The sequence below is a fragment of the Oratosquilla oratoria genome, chromosome 17 (genome assembly GCF_046742065.1).
Source record: "Oratosquilla oratoria isolate Oo_2021 chromosome 17, ASM4674206v1, whole genome shotgun sequence".
In the NCBI taxonomy this organism is placed as follows: domain Eukaryota; kingdom Metazoa; phylum Arthropoda; class Malacostraca; order Stomatopoda; family Squillidae; genus Oratosquilla; species Oratosquilla oratoria.
The window spans coordinates 62,548,462-62,559,656 of NC_134793.1; the positions used below are offsets into that span (position 1 = coordinate 62,548,462).

The window sequence follows — 11,195 nt, forward strand, 5'->3', positions numbered from 1 at the left end:
GAGGTGTTCATGCAGCATTACTTCTCAGGATATAAGAAGTTTGTTCAACACGGTGCAAAGTCTGATCACAGGAACTTTCAGATGCATTTCTTAGATAGACTTTTCAAAACGTCAAAAAGAACTGTTATTCGCAACAAATACGCTATAAGAAAGGTAAAAGCTGCGATTAAGCATAAAAATGAAACGAAAAAGAAAGTTATCGTACACGACGCTCCATCTACCTCAAACCAAGAACATAACTCTTTCAAAATGATTCTGAAATGACCTCAGCGGTGGCGGTGTTTGGGGGACACTTCCGTAAGGGATTCTCTGATTATCTATACCGGAACCACTAAAGAAAACGGAGAAATAGTAACGAAACGACCACGCAATGTAGTATATAAGTTGTTCATGAATAATTTTTTAATTGAGCACGGAGTAATCAATATTCCTGAAGACGTATTCAGACCAATAGAAAAAGAGGCTATCAAGATAATTATGCCAGACTAGACACCAAATACGTGTCAAGCACTGGAGATTGATTGGAGGATATTAAGTATGATATTTTGAACAAACTAAGGGAGGAAAATAAGGAACCACAAGAGAAGTTAGATAAGAAGAACGAAAAGCTGGATCAAATCTTGACCATGATGAAGAGGATGAGCGTTGAAGGCAGCGACGAAGAAGATAGATGGCCCAGGCGTAGGTTCTAAGCAGAAAAATACTATGAGGTAGAATCTGACGAAGGCGAACCGTTTATTAAGAAACAAAAGGTATCTGTGGATTGTATGGCCCGCGAGCGAAGCAAGGAAGCGCCGCAGGCCAAGTAACCTGCCGAAGGCAGGTGCGGCGAAGCCACTGCTTATATATATATATATATATATATATATATATATATATATACATATATATATATATATATACATACATATATATATATATATATATATATATATATATATTGATTTAAACTATGACAAATGTAACTGGCGGCGGAGGAAGTATAAGAGGAATAATTGAAGAATTTTACTGCCTTAACGTTTCGACCCTTAGGGTCTTGATTACAAAGCTTAACAATAAAGTACAACATGGACATTTTATACACAGGCATGTCATCTCACAGGGTGCCTAGGAAAGCACGACGTCCTTTCCTAGGCACCCTGTGAGGTGACATGCCCGTGTATAAAATGTCCTTGTTGTACCTTGTTGTTATGCTTTGTGAATATATATATATATATATATATATATATATATATATATATATATATATATATATATTTCTATATTTGTTTGTCTATTCTCCTCTCGATCTGTGACAAGTTAATTTTGAAGAAATTATGTTTGTTCTTTGCTCGAAAGGATCTTGTCTTACGAAGGACTTCTTCTTCCTCTTCCTTTTTCTCCTGCTCCTCTTTTTCTCCTTTTTCCTCCTCTTCCTCCTCCTCCTCCTCCTCGCAAGCGTAACTCGTCCGAAGATCTTGCCGGGGAGCTAATAGTCATTAATGTCATTGGTTACTTGTAAACTCTTCATTCCCTTCACTAACTATTCTCTAATCCTACATCATGAAAACCTCGTTAACGCAGGTAATGCATTTTTTTGGTTGTTGTCAAGCTGCTTTGAAGGTTAAAAGAAAAAACAACCGATTAATCTGGTTTAATAGTTTTATGGCCCATTTTCTTTGTTAACTTGAGAGAAACAAAATCAGACATGTTCTAATTTCTTTCAAATATCTATCTTCTAGCCTGCTTCTGGATGTGCCCTAGATTTGCGTGCTCTTTTGCATTAATGGATAATAAAAACTATGTAAGCCTGCTTGTGTTCTCTAGTCCGGTAATAGTAAGTTGCATAATTCCGCTTTCTGAAGTTGGAAACCACAAATAACGATATTTCGAAGACGATAGATTAAATATTTCCTTTCACCAACACTTTTAGTGGCAACGATGACAACATTATTCTGTAACTTTTGCCCTGTACGCTTTAGGGACTGTTGGGGGACGTTACATTCTCTGCTGGAAATCGAATTAAGACGATTTTTATATATGCAGTACATCTTCAGATCACAGTTGTTAAAGTAACTTATTCTTCACTTCTTCCATTGGCTTTTGGAACGTCACTCTCCATAAAGCCTTCCATTTACTTTTATCATGTAAAAACTCACCCAGATCAATACTCTGATATAATTTCCTGTAGTGCAGGCATGTCAAACTGGTGGTATCTCGGTTGCCACATTAGTAGCATATGCGTTGTCATGAGGGCCACACATAATAACTATTTACTTATTACATCTAACTGAAGTCATTTAATAAAATTCGTTGCAGAATATTTTTGTTTCTTAGATTTAGAAACATATAGTGTTGATATTAGTGTTTTAACAACATTCACGAATACTAAATAAGAACTAATTGAAAAATAAATGGCAACATTTATTTCCAGTTTGCAGGAGTATCAAATATTTTGTACAAAAACTACAATATTTTAAAACTGAAAAGTTATTTGTTACTATTAAGTAATTTCTAGTATTTTGTCCTGATTTTTGACAACTCCTTTTACTAACAAGTATTGATCAGTTTGCCTGAGAATTTTTTGTTGGTTTCATGAAGGAAAACAATTGTTCACACACATAGGTAAAACCAAACACTGACATAAATTTTGTGGTAGAATTTCTAGAGTTTTTAAAGTTTTCAGGAAGGTATGCTTCCTCATCCCACCACTCACTACCCTTCCTTATAGTTCCTCCCATCCTCCTTGTCCCACGCACCATATTTGCACATCTTGTGACTCCCTCCTTGAACCGTCCCCATTCTTTCTCCACTTCTAGTTCTATTCTATCCTTCACTCCCTTCCACTCCTCTCTTAGCTTCTTCTTGTACTTCTTTTCTTTCTCATTTAAACAGTTCACTATAAGCACATCCCTACCTTTTGTCCTTTATCCCTTTCTCCATCTATCCTTCACTCTCAACTTACCTTCCACCAAAAGATTATCTGATATTCCCCCACTCTCTCCCCTTATAACATATACAGTACATCCTTAACTCTTCCTTAGTATAAACTTGGTTATGACTATATAGACTATTAACGCTATACTTACCACCCTTCTATCCACCACCCTCTCCCACGTGTATTTATGCTTGACTTTCTTCTCAAACACTGTATTTGCATTGTATTTTCTGCATGAGAGGACGGAGGGGTCGTCGATTTAATGAAGCGACCTTGCTGTGGATGTGCTGTGTCTTGCGACACTGCTTTTGACCCAGGGCAGTGGGCGAGATGCAGGGATGACCCGTCATGCAGTAGGAGCCAAGATAAGAGGGGGAAGGGGGGGATGGGAGTAAAGCATGTGGGGTTGGAATGGGTGGGAGTGTTTTTTATGCCTTTGTTTTTTGGCTACCAACTTGTAAGGGGAAAAAGCCTTTGGTATATGTATATATGTATGAAAAGAAATCAGGTATCCCCACTTCAAGATATTTTGTTCTGAGTGTAGAATCAGGTTACATTTCTAATTGTTCCATTTGCATGCTTTCTTCTGCCTTAGCAAGATCTAAGGAGAATAATGCTGAAAATAATGCAAATTGGTGGTTGTCATACTTAGCAAAGCTAAGTACAGACTCATTATTTGTAGTGTATTTCAGCTCTTTACACGCAGGGAAATGAACTAACATTTCCTTTGACAACTGTGACTTCCATGCACTTATTTTTGTAATGAAGCACTTGATTTGCTCATACAACTGAGTGGTGAGTTTGTTTTGACCTTGTAATTTCATGTCAGCTAATTGCGCAGTAATATCCACAACTTTCATTTATTATTTCACCCGTTTTTTTACCTTTCATCTAAAAAAAACATGAAAATCTAACCACATTACTGGCAAATACAGATGATATCGCTCTCATAGCCCGGTCACCAGACGATCTTCAACATGCACTTGAGAGATGGGACACAGAACTAGAAGCAAAGGATATGAAAATAAGTGCTAATAAATCCGAGATCCTTGTCTTATGAAGACACCAGTTGACTGCAACATATTCATTGGACGATGAAACAAGTTGCAAACTTTAAGTATCTGGGTACCCAGATACTTGAGATAGGGCTTATGGAAAAGGAAATCGACCACCGAATACATAAGTATAGCACAAGTTTAAACATGCTATATCCAATACTGAGAGACCCAAACATACCTCAGAAAATGAAAGTACTGATATATGGAACCATTCTTCGGCCGATACTTACTTATGGAGCTGAATCTTGGATATTAATATCGAAGACCAAGTCAAAAGTGCAGGCGGCTGAGATAAAACCCCTCAGACTAATTGAAGGTGCCACAAGACTTGACCGGTCAACTTGAATATTCAAATGAAGGAATGTGTAATATCTTAAACAATTATTTTAGCTCGGTATTCGTAAACGAAACACCTCAAAGTGAATTCCAAACTGAAACCTGTGAAAAGTCTGGGGTAAACTTACTCACTACGGTAAATATAACAAAAGAAAAAATTAAAAGGTGTATAGACAAACTCAAAGTTAATAAAACACCAGGGCCTGACGGTTGGCATCCAAGAATCTTAAAGGAAATGAAAAATGAGATTGTTGTTCCATTAGAAATTATTTTCAAGAAATCCATCATATCCGGAGATGTCCCAAGAGAATGGAAGCTAGCTAACGTTACTCCCATATTCAAAAAAGGTGACAAAAAGAAACCAAATAACTATAGAAGAAAGCTAAAGATAAATGTGGGTAAAAGTAAGGTGATGAGATGTACAAGGGGTGAAAGTGGCAGTAGACTGGAAGTGAACATTAAGGGAGAGCGACTGGAGGAAGTGGATAGTTTTAGATACTTGGGTGCAAGTGTAGCAGGAAAAGGTGGAGTGAAGGTGGAGGTAGAATGTAGATTGAGAGAAGCGAGTAAATGCCTTGGTGGTTTAAAGAGTGTAATGAGAAATAGACATTTGGGAATGGATGCGAAGAGGAGACTGTATGAAGGAGTGATTGTGCCAACAGCACTGTATGGGGCAGAAACGTGGAACATAAGAGAAGAAGAGAGAAGGAGTTTGAATGTGTTTGAGATGAGGTGTCTGAGAAGTATGGTGGGGGTTACTAGGCTAGATAGTGTGAGAAATGAGGAGGTGAGGAGGAGAACAGGGGTGAAAAAGGATTTGGGAGATAGGGTTGATGAAAGAATATTAGGATGGTTTGGACACATGGAAAGAATGAGTGAAGAAAGACTAGTAAAAGAGGTATGGAAGGCAGATGTGGAGGGAGTGAACATGAGGGGACGTCCTAGGATGAGGTGGATGGATGGGGTGAAGGGGGCTTTGGGGAAGAGGGGAATGTCTGTTGAGGAAGGAAGGGAGAGGACGGAAGACAGAGGTGAGTGGAGAATGGTTGTATATGGATGATGTTGTGACTGCATGAGGAGGAATGGGCGGGGGGGTGGGGGGTGGGGTAGTATGTGTGAGTAAATTTTGACGCAGCCCGAAGGGATTTCTCCCCGTCCTCTCCTTATATGCAAAGGGGGACGGAGAGGGGGGGTCGCCGATTAAATGAAGCGGCCTTGCTGTGGATGTACTGTGTCTTGCGACACTGCTTCTGACCCAGGGCGGTGGGCGGGGTGCAGGGATGACCCGTCATCCAGGAGGTGCTCAGATGAGAGGAAGGGTGGGAGGGGTGTGGAGTGTATTTGGGGATGAAATGGGTGGGAGTGTTTTTATGCCTTTCCCTTTTTGGCTACCTCCCTTGGAAGGGGGAAAAAGCCTTGGTATATGTATGTATAAGTTTGACTTCGATCGTAGGAAAAATAATGGAAACTATCATCAGAGATGATATCGAATATCATTTAGAAAGTAACCGTTTGATAAATGATAGCCAGCATGGTTTCAGGCGGAAACGTTCTTGCGTGACTAACTTACTCGAATTCTACAACACAGTTATCTCGAATTATGACAAAAGAAACAATATAGATTTAATATATCTAGACTTTGCAAAAGCTTTTGATACCGTCCCACACGAAAGACTACTTACTAAATTAGCTTTGCATGGAATAAGTGGTAGCCTATTAGGTTGGACTAGTAATTGGTTGAAAGGTCGAAAACAGAGAGTTGTTTTAAATGGAAAAACTTCTGGATGGAAAAATGTTGCAAGTGGAGTTCCTCAGGGTTCCGTTCTTGGGCCACTTCTATTCATAGTATATATAAATGATATAGACAATGGACTAAAATCTACTGTTTCCAAATTTGCTGATGATACAAAACTGTGCGGAGTGGCAAATGATCACTTGAACCAATTAGATATTCAAGAAGATTTAGATCAATTACAGCAATGGTCTGAAAAGTGGCTAATGAAATTTAACACAAGTAAATGCAAGGTAATGCACATAGGTAAAAATAACAGTAAATACGATTACAAGTTATTTGGAAATTCGTTAACAAAAGTGGATAGTGAAAAAGATCTCGGCGTAATTATCAGTAACGACCTCAAATCATCCAAGCAGTGTATTTCAGCCTCTGAGAAAGCAAATAAGATTCTGGGATTGATTGCGCGATCTTTTGATTTCAAAAGTCCATCACTCATTAACAAGCTATATAAATCGTTAGTTCGTCCACATTTGGAATATGCTGTTTCCGTATGGTCACCGAATCTCATTAAAGACATTGACAGACTGGAAAAAGTACAACGGCGAGCCACAAAACTGATTCCAAATATCAAAAATAAATCATACGAAAATCGACTTAAGCACATGAATCTGTTTTCCCTAAAAAAGCGTAGACTCAGAGGTGACTTGATACAGGTCTTTAAGATTTTAAAGGGAATTGACAACATCAAAAGTGACCAAATTTTCACATTGAATGAGAATCAGACAAGAAACAATGGTCTCAAACTGTCCGGAAATAGATTCAATTTGGAAGTAGGTAGAAACAACTTTGCCAACCGTGTAGTTAATGAATGGAATAAACTTCCTGCACAGGTAGTGCAATGTAGTTCAGTTCGAAGCATTAAGAATCATTTAGATAAATACCTAAGTAAGATGCTGTAATGATTATAATTTATCTTATATTATTTGTTTTTGTTTTGTTATAATTTGTCTGTCTGATTTTCATTTATTATTAGTTATATGTCAATTTATAATCATTTACTATTTACCTTTTTGTTTGTTATTCAACTATACCTATGCATTTATTTATGTATTTTATTTGTTATTTTTACATTATTATTGTGATGTTTACAAAGGATTACAAAGGCGGAACATGCCGACAGGAGACCTTTTGATCCATATCTAGGTCGGATGCAAAAAAAAAAAAAAAAAAAAAAATAATAATGATAATAATAATAATAATAATAATAATAAATTGTAATATAATTTATTATTATTATTATTATTATTATTATTATTTTTTTTTTTTTTTTGCATCCGACCTAGATATGGATCAAAAGGTCTCCTGTCGGCATGCTCCGCCTTTGTAATCCTTTGTAAACATCACAATTCAGAACTCTCTCAAGATAGAGTCAGTTCTCACCTACATCGAGAAGGCTCAACTACGGTGGTACGGCCACATTAAACGCATGGACCAGGAAAGATACCCAAGAAAGTACCTGGAATGGCAACCTGAAGGAAGAAGACCAAGGGGAAGACCCCGCATGCGCTGGATCCAGAACATCAAGGACGCAATAGAGAAGAGAGGAAGTGATGTGCAGACAGTGGGAGAACAAAAACTCCATCAGAACAGAAGAAATTGGCATCTTTTTGCACAGCTGGACCACTGACAGGCGATACGCGTAACAGGAGATTGGTGAGAAGTGAGAACGATAAAAGAAAATAGAATCTTTTAGGCACTTTTGACATGACAACCAGCGGACCACTTCTGTGTGAAATGGAACGTGGGTGAATCGGTATCTTAAATCAATCTTCCTACAACTGCCTGAACTGACGGTGGTTGAGAGAGCGGCCTCATTGTCCATTGTCTTCGTGACCAGTCTAAGCATTTGATCAAATTTTAATCTTTCAGCATAAAGTTTGCTGATGAATAATACAGTGAAAATATACAAATGACGAACATGGATTAGAATATTTTACTTTTGTTCCTAACTTGGCATCAGAACCATTATGTCTGTCAACCCTATTCGCAACACCGTCAAATCAAAACCATACTCATTCAAAACCTGCTCAACTTTCTCAAAGATATACTGGCTCGTTGTTGTGTCATGCATTGGGATCAGCTCAATAAATTCTAGGTAAATATTAAATTCACTAACACAAGCCCTGAAGAAGACTTCAAGCTAAAATATTCCAATGATGTCGTCTCAGTCAATAGCAACAGAAAAATGTTTAAACCCTAATGATACAACCTTCAATTGTTGCTTCAAATTACTTGCCATTTCATCAGTCCGTTCAGGTTAATGAAATATCTTTGAATGAGTATGTTTTCTCTGAACATATTACTTCAGCTGTTTTTACAAGGTATTGCTTTACGAAATTTACTTTACTGTAAGAGTTTCCACTCATAGTAATCATTCGGCTGAATTCATAGCTTGTAGTAATGGAAGCAATATTCTCTTTATGAAGTAAAAAAAAAATAATAATAAGAAAATAAAAGAAAAGGTAGATTGTTGCTGTCTCAAATTAAATTTCAATTCCTTGATTATTGAAACACGCATTAATAATTCTTATTTATAGTGAGATCTATGTTTTTTCATGTCTTTTCAAATTGTAGTATTTTGGCGTGGCTATACATTTATTACAAATTAAACAATATATCTTTCCTTTCACTATTGTGCAAAAATACTGTAATTCCAATTTTCTTGAAATAATCGTTCTTTCTTCGTTCAATTTGCTTTTTCTTTTAGTTGATTGAGCACTAGTCATTTCAAAAGTAAAAACTTTTGCAATCTTAAAAGAAGATTTTTTGTTTACAGATGTTAATTTATAAAGAAATTGGTTATTCCCTGAAATTGTATATAATCTGTATTTAGGGATGAAATGGGTGGGAGTGTTTTTAAGCCTTTCCCTTTGTGGCTACCTCCCTTGAAAGGGGGAAAAAGCCGTGGTATATGTATGTATGTATTACTCCTATCTTATTAAATTAGTATCTAATGATAGTTCCTGAAAAATTCTAAATAAAGCGCAATACTTATTAAAAACATAAAAACGACTCACTTGTAAGCCAAACGAACAGTTAAAAACACTGATCTGAGCTTCGGATCTGATCTGATCGGATCTGAGCTCAGAAACGGATCTGAGCTCAGAAACGTTTGCAAACGTTTAAGCGAGCTTAAAGTATGTTTCGTCCTCTACATATGCTGTCATATAGTTTCATATTATTTTTTCTCAGTTTTCTCACTTAATAGATAATATTATTCTAATTTTACTTATGAAGATTGAGAGAAGCGAGTAAATGCCTTGGTGGTTTAAAGAGTGTAATGAGGAATAGACATTTGGGAATGGATGCGAAGAGGAGACTGTATGAAGGAGTGATTGTGCCAACAGCACTGTATGGGGCAGAAACGTGGAACATAAGAGAAGAAGAGAGAAGGAGTTTGAATGTGTTTGAGATGAGGTGTCTGAGAAGTATGGTGGGGGTTACTAGGCTGGATAGAGTGAGAAATGAGGAGGTGAGGAGGAGAACAGGGGTGAAAAAGGATTTGGGAGATAGGGTTGATGAAAGAATATTAGGATGGTTTGGACACATGGAAAGAATGAGTGAAGAAAGACTAGTAAAAGAGGTATGGAAGGCAGATGTGGGGGGAGTGAACATGAGGGGACGTCCTAGGATGAGGTGGATGGATGGGGTGAAGGGGGCTTTGGGGAAGAGGGGAATGTCTGTTGAGGAAGGAAGGGAGAGGACGGAAGACAGAGGTGAGTGGAGAATGGTTGTATATGGATGATGTTGTGACTGCATGAGGAGGAATGGGCGGGGGTGGGGGTGGGGTAGTGTGTGTGAGTAAATTTTGACGCAGCCCGGAGGGATTTCTCCCCGTCCTCGCCTTATATGCAAAGGGGGACGGAGAGGGGGCGTCGCCGATTAAATGAAGCGGCCTTGCTGTGGATGTGCTGTGTCTTGCGACACTGCTTCTGACCCAGGGCGGTGGGCAGGGTGCAGGGATGACCCGTCATCCAGGAGGTGCTCAGATGAGAGGGAGGGTGGGAGGGGTGTGGAGTGTGTTTGGGGATGAAATGGGTGGGAGTGTTTTTATGCCTTTCCCTTTTTGGCTACCTCCCTTGGAAGGGGGAAAAAGCCTTGGTATATGTATGTACTTATGAAGATAAAACGTACCCGAACTGTAGAAAAAAAATTGCGGGCGGCAGGTGTGCTTGTAAAGGGCCACATGTTTGACATGCCTACTGACTGTAGTGGACATCTTCTCCAGTCTCACCCGGGTCCATCTTGTGACCTACATCCATCTACATGAACTAGGAAGACATTTCTTCCTATTCGTTCTTCGTTCATTCTTGTAATGTGCCCTGGCCTTTGTGAACGCTCTCTTTTTATGACCTACTGGTTCGTTAGTTCTTCATTCCTCAGTTACCATTTATTTTCTGCAGATATTGTTTTAACATTATGTTCTTTCGTAAACCCTCAAGCGTGCTGGACACCTGATGCTATCGTTGTGTTACTATTTTTTTTCACAACGTGAAATCGATCGGTCGTTCAGTCTTAAGGCCGTTAATACCGCTGGATTAGTGAGCCACTGAAAATGGTTACATCAAGTTGTCTATCTCTTTTTCCGCAAAGGAAAGCAGAGTTACACAGATGTTACCAAGGTTCCCAAACCATTGTCTGCATGAGATTGATGTGTAGGCTTATTGTTTGTGATCTACATTGAGTTTGGAGGCGTTGAGAAAAAATTGTGGTTTCTGGTCTTTACTCTCCTCGTTCAGACTGCACTACGTTTTTGGAACAACCCCGAGGAAAACTGTCATTTGCCAATGGCTATATTTATATGCACATGGTGGATGTTGCCATAGAAGTTAGCTATATATAATTTATTCTCTACTATTTACATCTTACTCTTATTGCTACAGTGTACAATGCATGGACTGAGTATGGACACTCATTATTTATACATGGATAAGTTAATGAAAAAAAAAAAAATATATATATATATATATATATATATATATATATAAATATATACATATATATATATATATTTGATGTATGCTGATTTTGCAATTTTGCAATGTGCACCCAGGTGTCCGGCCGCTCGGCCCAAATATCCGAGCTGAAG

The 11,195-nt window shown here is 38.1% G+C and overlaps 1 protein-coding gene across 1 annotated transcript in view; it reads left to right on the forward strand.

The window, feature by feature from the left end:
* LOC143034314 (uncharacterized) overlaps window positions 1-7,733 on the forward strand; it is a 47,303-nt gene extending 39,570 nt beyond the window's left edge. Inside the window, exons 6-7 of the mRNA XM_076200248.1 lie at window positions 1-153; window positions 7,458-7,733. The exon at window positions 1-153 is cut by the window's left edge and continues 55 nt beyond it. Of these exons, the coding sequence (XP_076056363.1) occupies window positions 1-153; window positions 7,458-7,733 (429 nt within the window). The remainder of the gene's footprint in view (window positions 154-7,457) is intronic.
* Window positions 7,734-11,195: the final 3,462 nt, after the last annotated feature.